Source organism: Aphelocoma coerulescens, chromosome 1, assembly GCF_041296385.1.
Source record: "Aphelocoma coerulescens isolate FSJ_1873_10779 chromosome 1, UR_Acoe_1.0, whole genome shotgun sequence".
Taxonomy (NCBI): Eukaryota; Metazoa; Chordata; class Aves; order Passeriformes; family Corvidae; genus Aphelocoma; species Aphelocoma coerulescens.
This window is the reverse complement of record NC_091013.1, coordinates 78,358,354-78,382,268: the sequence shown is the minus strand read 5'-3', so window position 1 is coordinate 78,382,268 and position 23,915 is coordinate 78,358,354. Positions and strand designations below refer to the sequence as shown.

The 23,915-nt window shown below is 41.5% G+C and overlaps 1 protein-coding gene across 2 annotated transcripts in view; it reads right to left on the bottom strand.

The window, feature by feature from the left end:
• The window catches only part of GUCY1A2 (guanylate cyclase 1 soluble subunit alpha 2), a 141,058-nt gene extending 117,372 nt beyond the window's left edge, over positions 1-23,686 (bottom strand). For both annotated transcript variants that reach the window (XM_069014608.1, XM_069014616.1), the window contains exons 1-3: positions 23,419-23,686; positions 7,569-7,630; positions 6,957-7,078 (exon numbers count right to left, since the gene is read on the bottom strand). In XM_069014608.1, the coding sequence (XP_068870709.1) occupies positions 6,957-7,078; positions 7,569-7,630; positions 23,419-23,673 (439 nt within the window). In that variant the 5' untranslated portion in view covers positions 23,674-23,686. The remainder of the gene's footprint in view (positions 1-6,956; positions 7,079-7,568; positions 7,631-23,418) is intronic.
• Between the last annotated feature and the right edge of the window lie 229 nt (positions 23,687-23,915).

The window sequence follows — 23,915 nt, the reverse complement described above, 5'->3', positions numbered from 1 at the left end:
AGCATGCAGAAGCAGTTACAAGCCATCCAGTTTTTCCTAAAACTAAATAATGAAGACAATGGCTGCAGAGTGGCCAGCATCTGACTCATTTGGCATTGAAAAATATCTTTTTTTTTTTCTGAGATACCATTCAGAATCTGTAAATATCAAAGCTTAAGGGGCTGGAACAATTAAATATGCAATTCCAGACCTCATACTGTGAACAGAAGTAGAATTTGCCACCTTCAGTTATAGCAAGTATCTCTTAAATGCTTTTGGATTATCAAATTTTTGGCATCACTAACCTCTTTTCCTTAAACAGACCTTTGGACAGAAAGACAGGTGGCAGTTCAGAATTCCAAAGAATGATTTCAGATGGTAGGGAAAGCAACTTTGAGTCTCTGAACAAAAAAGGTTTTCTTGTGTACAGACCAATGCCGAAGGTACATTAGATGAATCATTTGGCTTGTAAGCGAGCCTAATGCCAGTATCTAATTACTGTATAAATTACTTTGATATTACTTCATTATGATTGTGAATTTATATCATCCTGGGAACCCATATAGCATTTTTATATTACCTTTTTGGTGGTTTTTATATAAATACAATAACATCATTTTATGCCCTTACATCTGGTTGTGACACAACTGTAAAATCTGTACAACACTTCTCCTACAGTGACATACAGGGCCTGCATATCTTTCAAGATTTCACAGAATATAAATGAGAACTACTGTAAAAAAAAATTCCTGACACTTGTTCCCCTATATTATTTTATCCACTTTGAATGAGCTGGTTTCTTTCCTTGTCCTCTGACCAACGATAGAAATACCATTGTAATTACTGCCTCTTGGTGAGGATCTGATCACCCGTTCTCAGTATATATATATAAAAGATTCTGCTCAAAACTATTGACACAGGAAGCTCAGATGAGATATTAAGAACAGGCAGCAGAAGAGGCTTTTGCCCTCATACAGTGCTATCAGTAGCAGCCAATTCTGCAAGCAACGCCAAGCTACGTGAAGCAAGGTTATCATGATTTTATGTCCCCCACCACAACTTGGAAAGCTCACTTCTTATATTTGCACAGGGCTTATTAAATGAAAACTGCAATCATTAGATTGGCAATTCCTAAAAATTAGGCCAACCAGGTTTGCTTTATGAGAACTCTAGAGATTAAATGGTAATAAGGGTTTTTTTCATTTCCTTTTTTTTCATTAAAATAAATATATATGTCTTTGAATTAACATAGGGAGCAGAACTTCACTTCCTGGAACAAATAAATTGCAATGAAATCTAAAAACTCTTCCCATGAAATGCAAAATCATCTCTCATAACTCCTCACATATATAAAGGGCTCAACTCATCTGACTAAATATAGAAATCTAATACTCCTTGAGTCTCCATAAGGCATTCAAGACATCTACAAAAGAACCAACAGATAGTTACTGTATCTGCCAAGATGTGGGACCTAAGGGAGACCTACACATTTTTGAAGGTTTGACAGAGGCCACAAGATGCCTCACAGTACCTCAGATAAAGACAAACACCTACAGTTAGTCAATGAATCATGGCCAGAATATGTTCTTTATAAATAGACTTCTACAAGATGCTATTGTACATCATAACTTCAAACCGCTCACTATCTGCTGGTAGTTCATCTGCTTTCTAACAATAAATAGCTCTGATTTGAGAAGAGTGGGATGTCTAAGGCCATTTGGCATAAATGTTTGTCCTTTCCTAATTGAGATGTACTCATCTCAGTTTTGAAATCACAAGAATTACGTGCTTTTTGTTTAGATTACTTTTGTGTTGCCAGTGCACTGTAACATCTGCTCAATAACAGGAGCCCTGTGTGTATAGTTTGGACCCCCCAGGATAAAGTATTATTAGAATCCATTAGTATTGCCAATCCTCTGGGCCGTGTAACATTTCCTTTTACGCCGTTTGTAAACCAACAACTTTAATTATAAATCAGGCCGTGGATCCCAAATTAGTTGCATCCTAATGACTATCTGCAGTTCTTAGTGCAAAGGGAAGTGATGGAAATTTATATACTTTCAATATAGAAGCATTTACAGTTCTCAGACACCTCTCAAGCAGTCAGTGTGCCAAACCTTTGTTTACCTTTTCCAAATACTACACCTGGTCTAATCTCATGGTAGGCTAAGATCTGTCCTGGCACCTCCGTTTCAATTATTTCCTGCCTCTTCAAATATATTATTTCTCAGCAGTTATTTAATAGTTACCAGAATGATCCCAAATTTATTTCTCTTTAACAACAGAGTATCATAGAACCATCAAATCTTCTGAGTTGGAAGGGACCTAGGAGGATCACCAAAATCCAACTCCTACACAGGACAGCCCCAAGAATCACACCATGTACCTAAGAACATTGTCCAAGCACTTCTTGAATTCTGTCAGGTTTGGTGTCGTGACCACTTCCCAAGTGCTCAGCAGTGGAGCAATAAAAACTGAACAGCCTTCACATCAGTGAAGCTCTCAGCCACCCTCTGGGTGAAGAACCTTTTCCTAACATCCAGCCTAAACCTGCCCTGACACAGTTTCATGCCACTGCCTCATGTAAGAGCTGAGATTTTCTTAGTTTCATAAAGGAAACACAGATCTTTAACTTTGACAAATGTACAGAGAAAAAATTACTTTTATGGAATTATGCCCTTTGTACTAAATGAAGGATCAGCCCTGCAAGATATATTTAGGCACGAATTGAGTTGCCCTATATAAAGCAGCCTGCAGCACATGTTCTCTTTGGTAGTGACAAGCAAATGTCACCCAGAGCAAGAACTCTCTAAAACCTTACACTAACAATGAATTCCACCTCCTCCTCGGTGTCTTGGGGAGGCTGAATGCAGAAACATGATTTATCTCCCTAACAGGACAGGGCTCTGGGCCAGGATTCCATACAACTTATCAGCAGGGGATTAGGGAATCCCTAGGGAATTGCAGCTGCGTGGTATCACACTCCAAACAGAAGATTCCCAGAAAGATATACAGACAAGCAAAGTCCTCACACCACTCTCTGAAGCAGAATCAAAAGAAGGACCATTATTATCCCATAAGTTTCAAATGCCTAATGGAAAAAATTCTTGCAATACACCAGAGTCCACATGCAGAGCTGACTTAACAGCCACTGACATGTGCCATGCATTTTTTAAGGAAAATGAAGTAACTGTAGTAAAATTTTAGGAGCCAAATTTTTGTAAGAGATGAAAAAGAACCCTGATGGATAAATTATTTGCTTGAATTTAAAAAAATGGGGGAGAATGTTTTTCTGTACCTTAAGCAGTGGAAAGTCAGATGGGTAAAATTACTTCTCCAGGCCTTTCTGCTGAAAACATCGATCTGATACCAGTGCATTTGTAACTCCCGACTGTGCGACCAAGTGTTATTTATACAGTGTATCTAACATGGTGCTGCAGTACCTGCAATTTAGATACTGAAGTCTAAAATACACAAATGGGCTTTCAAAGACAACACTTCTACCAGGTCATTAGAGACTGGGTATGAACAGCTACTGCTGCTTTGCAGATTTTGCACAACAGCTCTTTTTATATGAATTTAGGTTACTTTTCATTAGTTTTACTATCAAAGTGAGAACAGATTACAGAGTTCCTCAGCAAGATGCAAAGAGGCTCCAAAGGAAATACCAATGCCATTTAAAAGACTGGTAACTGCCTTAGTGAAGCTCCTTTCTTTTTTTTCCCTGTAAAGGACTGAAGAGTGATAAATAGCTCATGTTCATAAAGGCTACATTAATTGTTTGCAGTGTCTGAATAGAGTGTTTGGAGGAGGTGAGGTGAAGGTTGTACAGTTTTTATCTGACTCCTGCATTTGGGATGTGAGAAATATCACGTGATAGATCAGCAGTACTGAGTGGGGTTCAAAAGGGAAAATCGGGCATTTCTCTACTGCTTTGTAAAGCTCAGTAGCACAGACCTTCTTTGAATATCTGCCAAAAAAATAAACAGGAGATAGGTCATGAAGGCTCTATGTCCCGGAATAAATTCCTTACAATAGTAGTTACAGAACAACAAAAAAAGTTTTCATCCCCAATTTCCTGTTGCCAAAGTTTTAATTTGCAGCTACATGAAGGTCTCCTGCTTTATTTTGGGAGCACTAAAGTAAAAATGCACACTCTAATCTTACTTGAAATCAAATTACTTTAAATCATGAGGACAAAAGCAGTCACATTGCTCAAAATGCAGGATGTACAAGGGGGATGAAATTGTCTTCACTTCAAGAAGGTTGAAATCTGAATAGCATTGACATATGGTTTAAAGGATTTAAAAAATCCTGTTATCTCCATTATACAGATAGGCAATTGAGGCACAGAAAGAATAAAAACTTGCCCAAGGTCAAATAGGAAATCTCTTCAGATACAACTTTTCTAACATACCTCAGTATAAGTTTATAGTCACCTAAGAAAGAAATGTGGTAGTAATCCACAGAACATACTTCGTCATGGAAATCTTTTTCTTATCATTATTTCTAAAGTTCAAACCTACACTGTCAATCTCCTCTGAACAGAGTTTAGTGGTGGACTCTGCAGTGCTGCATTAACAATTGGACTTGATGATCTTAAAGGTCTTTTTCAACCTAAAGGATTCTCTGTTTCTATATGCTTATGAAGGACACTATAAAAGTATGCATGCACCAATTAATGAAAGCAGAGTCCATCATGAAGCTGTCTGGACTATTGTGAAGGGATAGAAAGTTAAATTAAATATTCCAGCCTCAGAAGCTGTCATTGCAAAGGAAAACTGTGTGATTCATCTGGTATCAGACACAGTTTACAGCATGTGAACATGATGGACATGGGTTCCTTTAATTACAGTGGTTTAAAGCAGGGAGGCTTCTATTGATGTCTAGACTTGTAGGGGGAGCAACTCAGCAAGGGGACAAGGAGAATCAGGTCCCTACTGCAGGAAGATGGTAACACACTTTAATGCTGACTTGACAAGAGGAAAGTTAGCAGTATTCATACATGATAAGTCACATGCATCGAGCTCAGTGAACAGCTTGCAGTCAGCACTTTCCTGCGAGCAGTGTAAGCACCAGGACCACAGTGTGAAGCATCTGCTCACAGTCTTCCAAGCTTACCAATGATCTCAGCATTTACACTCTTCTGATGAATAAGGAATGCCAAATGACTATTTTAGAGGCGGTTAGAGGATTGGGAGAGGTGAATCATGTTGGCAGTTTCTAAGGTCAGAGAGCAGGAAGCTGCTTCCAAGCATCTTTAGGGAAACATTTTCTTCCAGCCCTAGAGAGAAAGTGCCTCTTACTGCTCATATAAACTAAGAGCCAGATTTGGTCCAACAGTTTCTCGAGCCTTCATCACAGTCAGATCCATGCTTTCCTCCTGCCTCAGCAATGCCAGTTGTTCTATACATACCTCAGTGGTTACATCCCTCTTTCATAGAGGTGGCTCTTACCAGTTCTTATTCAACCCAAAAAATAACTGCGTATGTGAGAATTAATTACACAGCCTCCATTAATTATTTACCTGTTGTGATAGGAGCTACAATTAAAATAAAGAAGCTGGGTTAACTGCTCATTCCCTTATGTTCTTCTCCCAGATAAGGAGAAGCATTGCTTTTAAATTATCTCAGTGTTTTGCTCATAGTGAATGGGAGGGTTTTTTTGCTAAGAACTCATTCTTTATGAGGTGAACTTGTCCAAGAAAAAGTCTCTGCAAACTAATTTTCAACAAAGCCCACTTTAATAGTTCCCCAAGATAGTAATGCTTAGATGTTATCCCTACACTTTGGTCCCCAAAGTCCAGTCTGCCCCTAATAAACACGCACTGTGAGGATACCACTGAAGAAACAGGTTGCACATTACGCAGCCATGCTGAGGTACTAATACTAACATATTGCTTTAAAAGCACTCTGAAGGTGAAAAATTATTCATAACTGTTTCTTAGAACACATACTTTGTGTCATGGTGAAATAAGTACTGAATGTCTAGTCTGGATTTTTATGATATTAAAATGTACCTGGTAACATGAAAAGTCTCTGCTTTGCATGAGTCCTGCCATATCACTCATAGCATTTGTTTTAGACAGCTAACATGCAAATATTTTTAAATAAAGAAAAGAGCTATCTAACACTGGACATGTTTAAAATTTAATTTGTTGTAAATTCTCTCCATGACCACACATGCAAAATACAAAATTCCAACTCCTTCTAGCAGCAGTCAAAGGCATGCAGAACATCCCTGACAGCATCTAGTATTTTACAGAATAAGGCAGCAGATAGCAAAAAAAAAGCATTTTGAAAGTCAGTGAAAACACAGTCATCTCTCAACTAGAACATGTTTGCTGTTTCACAGAGCACACCAAGTCTGTTTAACAGTTTGCAGTAGGAAAGACAGATACACAATGCATATCCTCCAAAAGTATTTGAAGTCAGCAGAATACAATGGTAAAGACCAGAATGTGAGCAGAGTATCACCTCACGATATTCCCCTGTCATGGAAAGCTAAATCTTATCTTCAGTTATCATACACAGTCAGATTTCAGTGTTGTGCTTCTTGCCAAAGAAAATCTAAGTTTCCAGAATGTTTCATGTCTCAGGTACACCCTGATGTTTCTCAGGCCCTCTGTCCACACAAATGATAAGAGTGTCTGTTGTTTTGCAGAAGCCCTATAAAAACACCAGAGATAATTCCAAAACAAGTCCACTTGCCAAAAGCCTTTGAAACTTCTCTAATCACTGGGTATTGCACAACACACATTCACTGCCTTCACTGACAATCAGTCTGGATTGTCTTAAAGACTCAAAATGTATGTAGAAAAGGAGACCAATGTAGTAACAGTGCACTGTTATGTTGCTGCCTATATCCTAAATTTCCACGGTTGTAGCAAAAATTTCTTGCTTCATCATTGGCATTAGGACGGTCAGTAAACTTTCCTTCCAACTAAAGGAAACAAATTCCCTTGAAAAAATACCTACCAAGTACATTAGCCGTACACTGGAGAATTCCTGAGACATCTTCAGTTTCTTCATTGCCAGAGCAGTCTGTATAGGAGCATCTGTTTGATATATTGTGAAAATTCTTCTCTGCATCTCTGTAACTACACAAAAAAAAATAAAGTTATAACAACTCCTTATACAAATGCAAAGTCAACAAATGTCTTTCAGAAGTTGTGGTAAAGGTGGTGGTAAAGACCTTTCAATGATGGGCAGTTTCAGGATTCAGCTGGACAGAGTGCTGAGCCATCTTGTCTAGACCATGCTTCTGTCAAGAAAGGTTGGACTAGATGAGCTTTGAGGTCCCTTTCCAGCCTGATATTCTATGACTGAAAAAGATTTCCTATTCTCTTTTTATAAGAAACATTACAGTTAATTAAGCAGTCGTCATCTGATGGGAGTGTACAGAAGCAGGACTGAACAGCAGTTTACCATTTACATCCAGATTATGTATGGTTATTCCAAAGCATCTTTAAGAATTTGAGAGAAAAAATTTAGGATTAAATTAAAAAGCTTATCATGCAGAGCTGTGAATTGGGAGGCACAGAGCAAAACATTACCATGCACCTTTCACTACCTCACATTAACACTTACCCAATAACCTGATGCTCAAAATGCTGCAGTGTCTTTTGAAGAGTTTGCCGAATGGTCTGAGGCTACGGAAGAATAATTTTAAAAAATTGTGAGATTAGGGAACTGTAGCACAGTTCAATTAACAGATCTTTTAACGCACTATTTTTCTCCAGTTTTATTCCTCTTTATCTTCTACCTGCCATATGCCCCTCGCAACAACAGATACGAAATATTATTATTCATTCCCTGTATCTTACTTCACCATTTAAATAGGAAGAGTTTTACAATGTGGCATAATTAATACTGCTTATAAGGCTAGTTGCACATAACAAAGGAGCCACTTCACTCTCAAAAACAGCTCTCAAAAACTATCACTCACCAACTATCTCACTAATTTAAAATAATTAATTTGAAATAGTCTGCAAGAAAATGCTATTATTTTGTGATGAAAGTATGACCAGGAAAAGGCATTGAGTTTTTAAACTCTCTATGCTCCCTAGAGTATTTTCTAATAAAGAACATTATAAAGATGCAATTTATTTTGGTTTACTTTCCTGACAAACTATGACTCTTCAGTCATCTTTCAAATTATCAGGAAAGTCAAGTTCATCAAAAGAAAATCACGACATGCTTCAAGCACTTCTATGCTATTTTACTTTAATAGGTGTTCACCAAACTACGTATGTGCATAACTGCCTTTATTTGCATTCTTACTACTACTACAGTGTTAAACAAAATACTTATGTATATAAATGTTTATTTTCTATACTACTACTGCTGTTGAGGCTATTATTATTTTGAATGAATTTGTGAGAGATCTTTGGGCAAATAAAGCACATGTGATATCCATGTAATTTTCTCTTGAATTTTCCAAGTCACTTATGGCAAAACATTATTCCTCCTAAATTACTAGGTTTGAATCAAATCTGAGGTTCTTCACCTGTCTATTTTGATCTAGTGCCAGAAGTCAGAGAGAGATGCACAAATGGGGTTTATAAGCTTTCCTACTGTATCAAAAGCACACATGGACATTATGATCAGACTCACAACAACACACATTGAAATTTTAGAGATATTAGGTCTTTTCCTGCCTTTTGGAATAGACATCTAATTGTTTTAGAAAGTAATAGTCAAAATGCCCCTTAATTAGAGGAATTTCATTCTAAAACCACAATCACTTTTGAAAGTCTCAAATTTTGCTTACTGACCTACAGATTCAGCAGTTCAAGAGCTGAGCTTTCTACCTACTCTTGCTCATGAGTACTCTTGCCTTCCTTTGCAGAAGGAGGCATCTGGCCTGATGACAGCAGGAAGAAGAAAGTGTATACCAGGCTACACTAGGTTTGTACAACTGCAAAAAGTTTCTTTTCTTATATCAAACTATAAGAAAGCATCTACACTTTTAACTTAAAAGAAATGCATGCACTTAACAAGAGCATAAGAGGGCTTATAGGAAAGAGGGGGACAAACTTTTTAGCAAGGCCTGTTGCAGTAGAACAAGGGAAATGGTTTAAAACTAGAAGAGGATAGAATTAGACTAGATAAAAGAAAGAAGTTTTATATTACAAGGGTGGTGAAACACTGGAACAGGTTGTCCAGAAAAGTGGTAGGTGACCCATTCCTGGAAACATTCAAGGTCAAGTTGGATGGGGCTCTGTCTGGGCAACCTGATTTAGCTGAAGATGCCCCTGCTCATTCCAGGGAGACTGGACCAGATGACCTTTAAAGGTCCTTCCAACCCAAACTATTCTATGGTCCTATAAAAAAAAAAATAAACTCGACACAGATGCAAACCCTGAAATAGGTTTTTCTTGTTAACTCTATATCAGATAATCGCTTTAATTCTCTGTGGGAGCTAAGTTACGAGTGCCAAAAGGATTTAAAAGTTGTATGTTCTCTTGTAAAACACAATGGAAGCACCATATGAGTGAAATCATCACATATCAAAAAACCATCCCTTCTCAGTGGTACGGCAGATGTTGAAGTCCTCAGGCCTAATGGACTACAAACATATTTCATAGGATGTTCTCAAAGAGATTCAGAAGCTTTCCTGTGCTCAGCAGGCAGAAAAATCCACTCTTCACATATAGAAAAGATGTATTTTCTCACAGCAGCAACAAAGCAAAACAGAATAGCTTTAAGCAGAGAAGTGAGAGCAGCCATTTCCCATCTCCATACAGCATTTCCCTCAGCCCCTACAGAGAGAACATTAGTACTCCACCGGCAACTCCTCTGACATGAATAGGGAGTAATAGAAATGTTTGATTGTGAAATTAAATCTCCATTCTGGTTGTCCCAAAGTGCTTTTACAGCAAGCATATGGAAGGCAGCAATGCTTGGTACCACAGCAGAGAGGAAGAAAACCAGCTTTTTGTATTCTCAAGAAGTTTTGCAGCTTGGAACACCTGAGCAATAGTCCATTAATTGTCTCTGTCTTTCTCATGCCTGACACACATACTGCACTCCTTAACCATGGAAAAATCATTTTGGTTACCTCAAGATTTGACAGTACAAGCAATCTCCTAGTCCTGACCTTATTTAATTGGTAAACATCCCTTCTCCTGCAGTCTGAATGGAAAAAAAAAAAAAAATCCCATGTTATCTTTCTCTCCTGAAAGCTGAATCAGTTGCCTAGATGTTGTCAGACAATTCTAAACAACCCCATGAACTCACACCCCTTTTCACTAGCAACTCCTGTCAAATCTTAGAAATTAAGTACAGACAAAAATAGGATTTACTATTAAAACACAGGTCATAAACAGAGCTCGATATAATGTGCTCAGAGCCAGAACAAAAACAGATCCAAGGAGTCACAAAGTCTTTCTCCATCTCTGGCAAGAATTATTATGGCATGTTGCTGTGCGTTGTTAAAAAGCTGCTATGCTCACCTTCTCAGTTTGCTGTATTTCATCACTGGTGAATGCCATTTTGCCACAGATGTCATTCTGTAACCAGGGCCATGTCTAAACAAAACAGTGAGAAGAGACATGACACCTGTTTACAGCTGCCTGCAAGGGCAGTCTGGTGTATTACTTCTTCCGCTACTGACAATGCATTGCCCATGAGACAGAGAACGACCAGGAAAACATTTCCACCTCTTTTCTGTATCCAGTAACAAGACTGGATGGAGGCAAAATAGCTAAACCTCCTAGTAGCATGGCACACGTGACATCTCCCAGAAGCACAGTTCTACCACACAAGGAGGTAAAAGATAGCCTTTGACCATACACCTCCTCCACTGCAATGCCATATGGGTGCTCAGTGCCACTTATTTACTGGTGAGGTTGTAAAACTTCATGGCTACTCAAAATTAAAAGATTTAATGTAAATGTAAACCAGTGAGTATTACTTAAACAATTAAATGTCAACAACTCCTTTTGATTATGATGATTGATTAATATTTGTATGCATCACAAAGAGGAATAGTCTTATCAGCTCATGTGCCGACAGACAAATCAAAGACAAATTATTGCTATTCCTAACTGTAAATTAATCCAATGATTGCCATACCAGATCACATCCAAGCTCCAGATGGCATGATGATATATAAGGTATAGGGGAACACTGGAGATACTCAGACTGACCTCTTGCATGGCAGAGAATAGACAACTTCCCTAAAATAACTCTGAATTCAGACATCAGGCCATGGCTAACCCTTATGTGTCAGAATAATTTGTAAAACACAACTGAATCATTGAGTCATATAGGTTTGAAGAAACCTCTGGAGGTCTTCTAGACCAGTGTCCTGCTCAAATTTGAGTTAAAACTGGTTACTCAGGTCATTCCTCAGACAAGTTTTGACTGTCTCCAAGGATGACAATCCCATCTCTCTGGGAAACCTGTGCCAGTGTCTAAACACCCTCATAACACATCATTTTCTTCCCTAATTCTGATTTTAAACTCCCATCTTTCAGCTTTGTTGCCTCTCATCCTTCTCCCACTGTGTACCCCCGTAGAAAGCCTGGCTCCATCTTCCCTACCCACCCTGCTCAGTTTAGCTGTAGACTGCAACAAGATACCCCCAAAGCTCTCTCTCCAGAAAAGCTGAACAAACACAGCTTCCCTAGCCTCTCCTCAGATGTCCCACACTCCATCCCCTGACAATCCTGTTAAGTCTTCTGCTGGTCCCAGTATCAATCTCTGAAGGGCGTGCAGAGGTAAGTGGTTACTAGTTCGACTCTGTGACTCTGAGGGCCACATCTGAGCCCTAAGGTCCAGCCCATATCCCACCCACCCCATCACCCACTCAAGCAGTCTGTATCTCATCAGTTTGGTTCTAATGACACTATGGGAGAACATGTCAAAGACTTTCCTAAAGTCAAGGCAGACAACATTCCTTCGTCCACTGAGCCAGTCATCTCATGACAGAAGTCAATCAGGCTGATCAGGTACAATTCATCCTTGGTAAAGGTCATAAATGTGTGTAAGGAGTGTTGAAGGAAATAAAGAGGTAAGATTTTGCCTGGCTGTTCTCAATCACCGCCTTATTATCCCTTTCTGTGCTAAAAGGATTCCAAAAGGACTTGCTCCATAACCTCCCCAAGAATTGAGGCTGATTGGTCTGTAGTTCCCCGGACTCTTCTTGTCCTTCTTGGTGCTGGGTGTGACACTGGCCTTTTCTCTAGTCATCAAGTACCTCCCCTGATTGCCATGACTTGAAGGCTTTCCTATCTCCATCCCTGCATGCCTCAATTGTCTCCCATGCCTGCTTCCAATTTCTGTTGACATCTTTTTCTGCATTTGAACAAATTAACGATTCTGGTGCTTTGAGGGGAGTGTCAAGGAGTCCATAAAGCTCAACAAGCATCTTGAGCCCATTTACCCTATAGTTTCCCATTGGAGCCTGACAAAAGGAGCTATGAAGAAGCCAAAATCTTCTCTCCTGAAGTATGAGGTAGTGATTCATTCCACTTATTTGTCTTTCCCACTTCTCTGAGTGTTTGGAACTCCAGCATCTCAGAATCACTGTAGCCAGAGATGCTTCAACCTTCAGATCTTCAACCAGTTGCTCCTCTTTTGTGAGCAATAGCTCCAGCAGAGTATCCCCACCCTGTCAGCTCACTGATCACCTGTGTTAAGACACTGTCTTCAGCACACTCCAAAAATCTCCTGCATTGCTTGTGCTCAGACCTACTGCCCTTCTAATAGATTTTGAGTTGGCCGAAGTCCCTCATAAATAACAAGGCTTGCTATTTTGAGGTTTCATCTAGCTGTCTAAAGGCTTCCTCTGCTTTCACTTCTTGACCAGACAGCGTGCAGCAGAGGTACCACCACACCCCCTCTGCTCAGCTGCCCTCTGCTCCTGACTCTCATGCTCTGGGCCTCCTTGCTTTGTCCAAAGGGAACTGCCCACACATAGCTGCCATCTCTTTGCATACAGTACCGCTCCTGCTTCTCACCTTCTCAGCCTGGCCTTCCTTAAGAGCCTGTGTCCATCTCCTGCAGCACTCTTGGCCTGAGAGCCATTCCACACAAGGATGTGTGCAATCCCACAGGAGGTCCAAGCTCAGTAGCAACATGGGGATGTCTAATGCCACCTGTTTGCTCCCCATGCTGCCTGCATTTGGGCACTGGCACTTGAGATGGGCTCCCGAACATGCTGCTTTCATGAGGTGAGCCCAAGAGATTCTTCCATCTTTCTGCTCACCCTTTTCTTCAGAGAATGAACCCCCTTCCCCAATAAGCATCATTTAAAGCCCCCTCCACAAGGTTGTGCAGCCAATTAGAGAAGACCTCAGCTCACTTTGTCAGATTCTTGCTCAGCAGTCCTTGCTCCTCAGAGCATATCCCATGTCCATGGAGATCATAGCCCTGCCAGCAACACCACCAACACAGCTACAGACTGCCTACTAGATGTGCCTGCTCCAACTAGATGTGCCTTCCCCCTTCACCAGCAGGATTGAGGAGACCCCAGGGCACCCGCACACTTCACCCTTGCACTCAAGATGTGTAGTCACTCCTGACACTCAGGGTCTTCCCTGGCTGCATCACTGGTGCCCACATGCATGAGCAGCAGTGGTCATAGTCCAAGAGACAAACAAGCTTCGGCAGCCTCTTTGCAACACTTAATGTGCGAGCACTTGGCAAGCAGCAAACCTTCTGCAACAGCACAGCAGCCTGGCACGAGAGCTTCTGTCTCCTCAGGAGAGAGCTTCTGATACCCACCACCCTCCTCTTCTGGAAGCTTCTAAGTGTTGAGGCTCTGCTGGCTCTGCTGCCCCATCCCAAGGGGGATCATCTCTCCCACCTGTTCACAGGGCATTTTACCTTCTCTGTACCTGCTGAATCACAGGTGGAACAGGGGCCTTACTTATGCTGTTAGAAGTGACAAACCTCCATCCCTCTCCATCTTCAGAGTTCCCACTCTTGACTCTCAAAGCTTATCTCCATTTTTCTCCCCTTCCTTTCAACATGGAGCTCAGGTTCTTGGCTCTGCAGGGCCTCTGGAAAGATCTGTTCATCCTCCCTAATGTGTACAGCCTGCTCACTATCTAGTACTGCTCTTCCCCCTGGCACCTCACTGCTCTCTGACCACAGCACCCAGCTTTTGGCACCCCCAGGCAGCAATCTCAGCAGTGGCAGCCCTGCCACGACAGCCACTGTCACTCTGCCAGCCACCACTGTTCACAAGATGCCCTCCTAGAGAAATGTGTCCTTCCTGCTAGATCTCATCCTGCTCTCCAATAGTGCAAAACCAGTTCAAGTCCTGAAGACAGAGGAGTTCCTCAAAATTATTTTGATGATTAAATGGAGAAAATCTTTATAAATATATTTGTCTAAATGAACTTGAAATAATCCTGGTTTTTAAACTCAGACAACTTCTTTTGAAAAAGGTTTCTAGTTTAAACTGTGGGTTTTTTTCTTTTTCTGAGTTCCATTTTCTCTTCTTGCAGCTTCATTGCCTTGGTTTTCAAGGCAAAGGGGAAAGAATTTCCACTTTAACTGCATCCCTTCTTACAAATGTCTTTCCTAAGGCAATCAAACATAAACTTTCCAAACTTCTCGGAGGACAGAGATTTTAGCCTATTCCCTAGTCATTTTCTGTTGCCTCTGAAATGTCTTTCATTTGATTGCAATACCTGTGGAAATAAACACTAGGGCTCATCTGCCCAACTGCAAGCACCCACAGTGATTCATTTCATCCTCTGGTTGGCATCTAATACATGCCTGAGGACTCAGTCTTTATAAATACCCACTTATTTCTTTTGTCTAGAAGAGACATTGAGTGATTCCTTTAGACTTCGACATCTTAAGAGTGTTTAAGTAAGGACAGACAAACCCCACACTGAGGTGACAGAACTGCACACACTATACCAGATGACTCAGTCTAAATTTACATAAATGCAGTTTCAAATTCTCCATCTCCATTCTCCATCTCCATCCCATTTTTTTTGCATCCTAAGATACCTAGACGGAATTAGGAAAGAAAGGGGCTGTATAGAACACTGCCAAGAGAGCAGCCAGGTACACAGACAGTTCCTCCTTAACCCTAACAAAGTTTCAAAGATTTTTCCTTGGAAAAGCTAAGTGGCTCCTAGCTGAGCTTCCGAAGGGTTCCAGCAGCATGCTGTTAAAAACTTGAGTGCTTAAAATTTTTAAACGTAGAAGTTGAAGCACTGAAGAGCGTAACAGGATCAGCTAGAAACCACTTTGCTTCTATCAGAATTTCTTCAAGTATGTCAGTCAGGTTAGGGAACTCCTTCCCACTGCTGTGTCCTGGGGAGTTGCAAAGCCCTTCCTAAAGGAATCCACACGGCTGAATGCAGGAGAGCCTGCGGACCTCAGCCAAATCAGCACTGTGATGCTGAAAGTTTTAAATGCTTCAAATTTCAAGTGTTCAATCACAAACTCAGCAGATGTGTAAGGCTTTAATTGCCAGCTTCACTGCTGGTGATCATTCATTAATGAAAAACATTTCTTTTTTCATATTTCAAAAGCAATTTTAGTCAAGTCTTTGTGCTTAGGTGATTGCAGATCTCTAAGCACACACGAGCAGGTGTGCATCTGGCCCATCTGAAAGAAGATAAATGGCAAAACAGTCATTTTCAGTCTGGGTATTTTTAATATTTAATATTTAATACCCCATGATCATGTAAGCAGAGAAAAACTGTTCTCTCCCTGTCCTTCTGGTCACCAAAATATTGAATTAAAGAGGTTGTAAACAAAGAATCAAGGCTCCAGCTGAAGACAAACATTTATCAACATTCCCAAGTGCCAGGAGTGGAGAGATAAGCATTGAAATTGCTGCAGCTAGGGGAAAGCAGAACTGAAAAAGAAGGCTCCTTTGGCAACCAGCAATGTTCTGATGATGCAGAAAGGAGGAAGACTCCCTAGCAGGTCCTGCACAGCCAGCATCCCTCCCTGTCCCATTCCCAATAGCTGAAGAATAGAATGAACGGGAACAGACAGAAATCAGAAATGCAGAAGCAAAGTCACAACATGAGCAATCATCTGAAATTTTAAAAAATAAATAATCTTTAGGGGTTTAATAGTGCTTTTGATAATACAATCAGGAAAAAAACATAGTTTTGCTCTCTAGCTTCTGGACATTTTAAGGTGCACTCATTTATTAACTGCTTCTATATGAGATAAAAATATATTTTCTTTATGAAGACCAACTTCCCAATTCCAGATGTTTGTACTTTAGATGAAAGCACCCCCTGCTTGCAGACCTCCACGACTAGCAGCAGATTTGGTTTCAAGAGAGGAAGATGCATAATCCCCAGGAGTGGACTGTTTGGGGATCCAGGGCAGGACGACTGACAGCTGGAGGCAAAACAAGCAGCCTGCAACAGCTCACGATGATCCAGATGGGACCGTGCGAGGGTGCAGCGCCTGAGCTCAGCACCACTTGCAGATAAACCTGAGACCATTCTGTTCCTCAGTTCATACAAACTGGGGTCCTCTTCACAGAGAAATGCTTGTGCCTTAATTTAATAAATAACATTGAGATTAAGAATATTACCCAATACTATTTCGTGGCACTGTGAAGAAAATAAACCAGAGCTAAATAATAATCAGAAATTATAAGTTCTGCATCCCCAGCTGCTTTTCAGCTACAAGAATTACAGATATTATGGATGGAAATTGCCTATTACATCATCTAGTCTAACTCCTTGACAGTGAAGGATAAATATCTCAGGGTGCTATCCCTTATAACACCAGCTGGGATCACTTTGCTAATCTCTGAATTTCAGCCTGGTCTGGAATGGACAGAAGATCTGTTCTGTGCTGCAGAGAGAACGTCTTCAGTAGGTAAGAATATAGTAGATGGTCTATTGCTAATGCTCCCTGTTCATCTTTTAATGCAACTGGTATCTACTACATAAAATCATCAGTGCTACTCCAGCTGACTGATAGGAAATGAAAAGCTTTATATGTCAGTCCTTTTCAGGGAATGTTTTCTGCTGAGATAGAAGAAGAACCAATCTCCCCAGTGTAACTGGACCTAATTTCATATGCAGCTCTGCATAGGTATTTATCCCTTCAAAACCTATGGAGAAACCACAGATGTTTTTCGTCTTAATTTTGAAACTTAGTTTGAGAGTTGGCAAACAGACACATATAGAGAGAATCTGGATACAAGACAAAACAATTTATTTTATTCAAAGCACTTCATAGCAGCCTTTAACATTAGCGCAAGAGATAGAAGGAAAGAGGCTCTCCTCTGTATTAACATTATGCATTTTATCAGAGTACAACCAACTGCTGTGAGGTGGTAACTGGCTCTGCTCAAACAGTTTCAAATGAAGGACATGGATGCTCATTTTGATGTAGCCGTGAGGGCTCACTGCTTCCGTAGGGGCATATATTAATGATCATGGCATTCTCGTCTCCCTTATGTCTTCCTCCATTTGCACCTGCACACTTTGGCCAGGGGAGAGGCAGAGAAATGCAAGGCAATTTAGATCAATTTTGTGGGATTACCACTGGTGCTCCCACACTCTGCTCTGTCAGCCAGTGGGTCAGATCTGCCCGTGGGCAAGCCTATTCCCCAGCAGGGATATGCTTGCTGCTTCCAGGCAGCAAACATGTCTGCAATGTATGAATGTTTCCAAAACACTTTTTCTCCAAGCACTGCAGGGAAGTTAAGATTCTGCTGGGAACTGCAGAAACATTAAGAAAGCCAGTACTGCTATGATTGGTCTAAGCGTTAGATGTCAAATACTCAAATTCACACTCAATAAAATTTCATCAAGGTCAATACAACGCTGCAGGCCCTCGGGTGCAGATAATTTTTTTAATATTTTATTTGCTGAGGCTGAATTTTCTTTGCATCAGATGTTAAACTACTGAACAAGACAAACAACCAAAATCCACTGTGATGCTCATATTGATGACATTTTCCAGAATGTTCCTGTTTGAGACATCACAGCTCTATTCCAGGCTATGAAATAACAGATTGATTGACTACAGACTGCTTGTGTGACCTTCTGTATAATGACTTTTGTCTCTGTTAAGTTGAAAGATACTCGGCAAAAGTCTGGGTTTATTATACTTTCAAAAAAAAAAATTCTGTTTGCCTGCTGAAATTAGGAATTAGAAGTTTCTCATAGAATGTGCCTTTCTTCACCATTTTCATGCTTCACACCCACATTCTTGAGAAGGATGTTACTCATGTAAAGCTCATCCAGCTTGAGCTACTAAATGAATAAGCTCCTCACAGCACTGATACGGGTATCACTTGACATTACCTTATTTCATTCAGAAGGACAGGCAGAAGTCATTTCTACAACAGCAGAGCTCAGTGTTAGGAGCTCAGAATACTGGTGCAAATTTTTTCCAAAATCTTACAGAAAAATCAATTGGCTACCTCTCCTGCTAGTGGCAGCAACTTGTTAAAGGAACAGAAGTAAAAAGCTAGTAAAAGGAGTAGTATTCATGGAGATGAAGTGGTAGAGGTTTATGATGGAGCCACGTTTGATATAAGCTGCTACACTGCTACTTCTGTGCCAAAACCCCACCTCCGCTCACTGGAGGATTCACTTGCAATTAAGCAATTTGAAGTTACAGTAGTTCTGTGACATAAGTAATAGCCTACACACTAACATAAATGACTTCCTTTATGTTCACTTTTCTCCCACTGTCAAGGAAAGGGCTGTATTCAAAAAGACAGTTCTTAAATTCAAACTATTTGGTGGCAGCCAGTAGCAACTTCCCGAATTAAACAGGAAAAAAGTGTTCTTACTTTAATGTGTTTTCAACTGGCCCTTTAAAGAATAGCAGAAATCATTCTAAATGAACAGAAAAGTACAACATAATTGATTTTCACGTAACAATTTTATAAGCAATACGTTACATCGGCCATTCAGAGAATAAAATCAAATGGGAGTTAGTCAGATTAATGCTGTAACTTGTGTTCCAGAAAGATCAGCGCAGTGCTTTGGGGTACACAGTCTCCTCTGAATGCACGCCCAGTCACTCTCGGCTCCTTCAGGGATAGTCTGTGCCTCTTAGATGGGAGCAGAGTACTTGACTTTTCAAATCAGTGACAAATTATGTTTTTCTGATTTTGATTCTATTTTCAGCCTGGTATTGGACACAAGTCAAGACAGAACTGGAGCAAATGTGAAAATTGCTGCAAGGAACTAGAATTCAGTACATACTAAATTGCACTTTTAAAGAATCAAGCTATGTCAACTGGTGCTGGGACACCATTCCCATATAGCAGAGCTCTTAAGGGCAGAAAATATTACTTTGAAAACATATAGCATATAGTATCATGTTCTCTACTTATAATTCATCAAAATTTATGGCTTTGTGGGTGTAAAATTCATCCTTTGAACTGGAACACAGTAACAAAGCTGGAATCAAAAGGAGAATGTATCATTAAATTTGCTTGTGATGTGCATATAATTACCAAGTTATTTCTTAAAAAACAAGTCATAAATCAATGTTCCCATTAAGTTCCCAACATTTTATTATTTATCTCCAATAAACTGAGCTGAGCCCGGTGACAAGGGCAACTGTTTGTTTTGAGAGCAGCTGGATCTGGCTCCAGATTTCTCTGATCAGAGTGCATAACCAAAGACCATTTGACAGCGGTTCAGATGAAGAGGATAGAGGGACATCTGTGTTCTGTCAGGAACATGATTTAGGAACATGTTAGAATGGATAGGAGCTGCCTTCACAATTACTCAGCTTTGTGGGAACATCACAGGGATCAAAGGCTGTGAGAGGGCAGAGACGGTCATGGGGCAATATGCAGGGAGCACTGTTGCCAGGATCTCATGAGCCAAAGGAGTCACAAGAGCTGTGTGCAGATCCTGGGATTTATTGCACTGGGCAGCTGAGTTTGGTCCCACCAACCATCACCTTCACACTCAGGTGCTGAGCACGGCCCCCCAACCCTACAGGCCGTGCCTCCACCCTCCTGATGTCAGTGCACTTGGCTAGGCAGCAAACTGGTACTGAGGAGGCAGCAGGGCAGCAACTTGATGAGATGCTCAGTACTTGCACAGTTCGTTTGCTGCGTGCAGCTGTGACAAAAGAGCTGCCTCTCCTCGCATTGTTGCTGCTCTGCCTCCCTGCCTGGTGCACCCTGCTTCCCTAACCTTCCCCAGCAAGGCCTACTCATGAATGCCAACGGTGGGATATGGATGGAGGTCTCATCACCACACACTTTTCCCAAAAATACACAGCTGTTTTGGTGGGACGTGAGCCCTATAATCCTCCTAGTTCCAGCTCTCAAAAAAGAGAGGGTTTGCAGTGAGCATGTTCCAGGTGAACAGCAGCAATCCTTCACCCATCCAGGCACGTCAGGAAACATTTACAAACTCACAGGAACATAAAATGAACCCATGCTGATTGAGGATCAGGTCCCTACCTCCTCTAGTATAACTACTGCAGGAAAACATCTCCAATAACCAATATAAGAGAAAAGCTGGAAAATCATGTGTGCTGGGAAGTGCTAAAAGCTGTTGTCTGGGAACAAGGAGAATAGGGTGGATTCAATGCTGCAACACAGCAAGGTTCACTTTTTAGTATTTTCCCCCAGTCCCACAAAAAGTAATGTTTGTGCAAAGTCACACTCAGCTAAAATTGAGACCAAGATTACAAGTGATAAAAAATTCAGTAACTTATTTTTGCTGTATTTTAGTGTAATATATCTCAAATACTTCATTACTGCATTTCATTCTACAGAATCTCTGACAATTGACAGTACAGCTGTACTCATGAACGCATTGCTTAGAAGATACATTTCAAATACATTCTTGCACTACCACTCATAAGACACAACCTGTTTGCACAGCCTTCTTGCTGCTCTGCCCTATGGACACCCCTCTTGGGTGTCCACCCAATCTTTTGCCCTTTGGATGCTCCTTCCTGCTCTACTCAAGGCTCTCCACATGCCCAGAGCGGCTCTCAGTAGCTCCTTCTACCATTGAGAACTCTCTGCATGGTACAGTAGTATTAAATACACACACAGAATTTTTCGTCCATGAAAACACAAAACAATATTTTACTGCGTACTTCAAGCCTAGTCATTGGTGAAGGAAAGCACAAAAAACTACAGCTAAGTATAAACATCAGGAACCTATTGCATCCTTCAACTTTGAAAGTTGGGATGACGACAAATAACTGCTGCATTCATGTTGGAAGAAAAAACATTAGACCTTGCAGGCTAGATATATAGTATATACATTTGTATGTACATAAATATGCTTATATACTTAACAGAGACCCCTATCTATAGTGTTATGGAATGAAGATCTATCTACGTCTATAAAAAACTATTAGAGCTTTTTCTTTAGAAAGAACATCTGTCAGCGCTCCTTTCAGACTTGCCTTCTAATTTAACCAACAACATGTATGAGTCCTATTAAATCAATTTTATAGGCAAAGTGGGGCTTTTTACTTCTAATTAAAGTTATTCCTGATTTATATCAGTAGATGTGAAAAAATAATCAGATCCAATGTGTTAGACATATGGCAACTTGACTTGTTGCATGAAGGCATATACTCAGTGTCACAGAACTCAGTAAGAAAGCACCAAATAACAAAGCATCTGAACAGTGGTTTCTCTGAGTTAAAAATAAAAAGGCAGGTGACCTGGTTCTTTTCTTAAACCAGGACTAGGACAACAAGCCTTCTTTGACTTAATGACATTAATTTATGCCAAAATGTGTAAGATGGGAGTGAAGCTGTAGTTGCGATGCCAAGATAAAAGGGGAAATTTTAAGTAATGTGTATCACATTAAAATTTTAAAATAGCCTAATTTTTTAGCAATGAGGGTTGCTATAATTACCTCCCAGGGAAACCACGATGTTTGGGGCATCAATACCAAATTAGATTAAATTTTTGCATTCTTAAACAAAATTTCTCTGAGAGCAGGGAGGAAAGAGGACTTGGATCTATCAGAGTTTTACTCATGTCTTAATTCAAGGAATGTGTTTATTTCGAAAATGAATTCAACAACTTATCTGTAAAACTGTAATTGTCTTCTACAGCAACATAATACAGGAGGTAACAGTCAAAGCTTGGAAAACAAATACTAAGGTTATCTCAAAATACTGCACTGAACTACTTCTGAATACTTCAAATATTTTCAGTAACACATGCTCTAATTATACAATTGCATTATTATCAAATTAAATAGCTGCTTTTTTTTTTTAATATACTGAAACAAGACAGGTCACCTGAAATATCATCTATTAATATCAGCATTACAAGACCACAATTCCCAGTGGAGAAGGAAAAAATCAATGGGAAAGAAAAGTCTCAACTGCAACTGGATGACTATTATCTATTTAATGCACTAACTTCTCCCATTAAACAGCTTGTCTACTCCTATCTAGCACTTAAATTCCAAAAAGAAAAGAGTATATTAAAACCAATGCAACCTGAGAGCTGATGGTGATGAGACTCGTAAGGAATTTCCAGAGCAGTCTAACAATATGAAAGAAGATGACCTAATGCCACAATAGCAGATACAGCTGTCCTGCAGATTAAGACTACTTGTTGCAAGTAATGTTTTATGCCTTAATACATTAAAGTATCTCAGAGACCAAACAAGCATTCAGTTGCAGCTGAAACTTTAGGAGGAAATTTTAGTGATGATCACGGATGTATGTATAGGAGCACAGCACAATCATAACAGAAAGGCTGGAGAAAAACCTTCTATTTTACACTAATCTATGAGAACTCCCGAGACACTGATTTCAGTCTTACAAAATTATACCAGCATATCTCATGGGCTCTACCCGAATTCACTCCTGATTTTAACAGCATACAGACAATGGGTCACTGACTCTCAACTACAGGTGTAGCTATCCGGACAATCATTAAGTCGTGGATTTCAAAGACCGCTTTAAAGAAACTGATCTGTCAGGAATGTCTGCGCGTCCAGGAGATACAGGGAAATCTGTTGCTGAAATATTTCCCAACACATAGCCGGAACTTTGTTTTATGCTATTCAGTACAGAGAAGCCCTACAAATGTACGAAGTTCACCTCCCCTCGATGTTGAAGGTACAGTGCGCACGCCACCCATCATACAGATGTAACTTTCTGTATATTAAAAAAAAAAAAAATTGCTAGCACTAGTGATAAGCACTTTATGACTTTGTTTTCATTCAGAAAGGGACTCAGCAGAAATTGTAAACCCAGCCAAAGGAGCAGCTGCGCCTAAGCGTGACTCCCGACCCGATTTCCAGCACCGGGCTGCCGGGAGCTGTACTCCCGCAGGTTTGCGGGGCTGGCAGCCGGCGCGGGCACGGAGAGGCAGCGGGCTCCAGCGGCCCCGCGGGACCACCTGGGAGGGGGGCACGGGCACCGCCGCCTCCTCCCCAACAGGGACCCGACCCCCCGAGGCAGCCGCAGGGCTCCGCCGGGCGCGGGCGGGGGCCGAGGCCGGGCGCGGGGCACTCACCGCGGGGGCCGTCAGGCGGCGGATGCTCTCGCCCAGCGAGTCCAGGTTGACCCGCCGGCGGCGCGGAGCGCGGCGCGCCCCGGAGCTGGCCGCGGCGGCGGCGGCGAAGGGGATGTCGGTGGGGCCGGGGGGGCTGCGGCTGCCGTTCCAGCAAAGGCGGGACAGGGGACACTCGCCTTCCTCCTCGGGGCTCGTCTCCGGGCAGTCCGAGCCCAGCGAGCTGAAGGACTCTGACGAGATCTTGCGGCGGGACATGGTGCCGCGGGCTCGGCGCGGGGCGGCGGCGGGCTCAGCGCGGGGCGGCGGGCAGCCGCGGCGGGCAGCGCCGAGCTGGGCGGGCGCGGGGGCGGCCGCCTCGCATGGCCGCGGGTGCCCCTGGGCGAGCGAGAGGCAGCGGCGGAGCCGCCGCGCCGGGGCCGGCGCAGACCGCGGCGCTGCCCCGCTCCGCAGCTCTCCGGGCCGGGAGCGCGGGTGTCGCGCCGCGCCGCGCCGGGAGC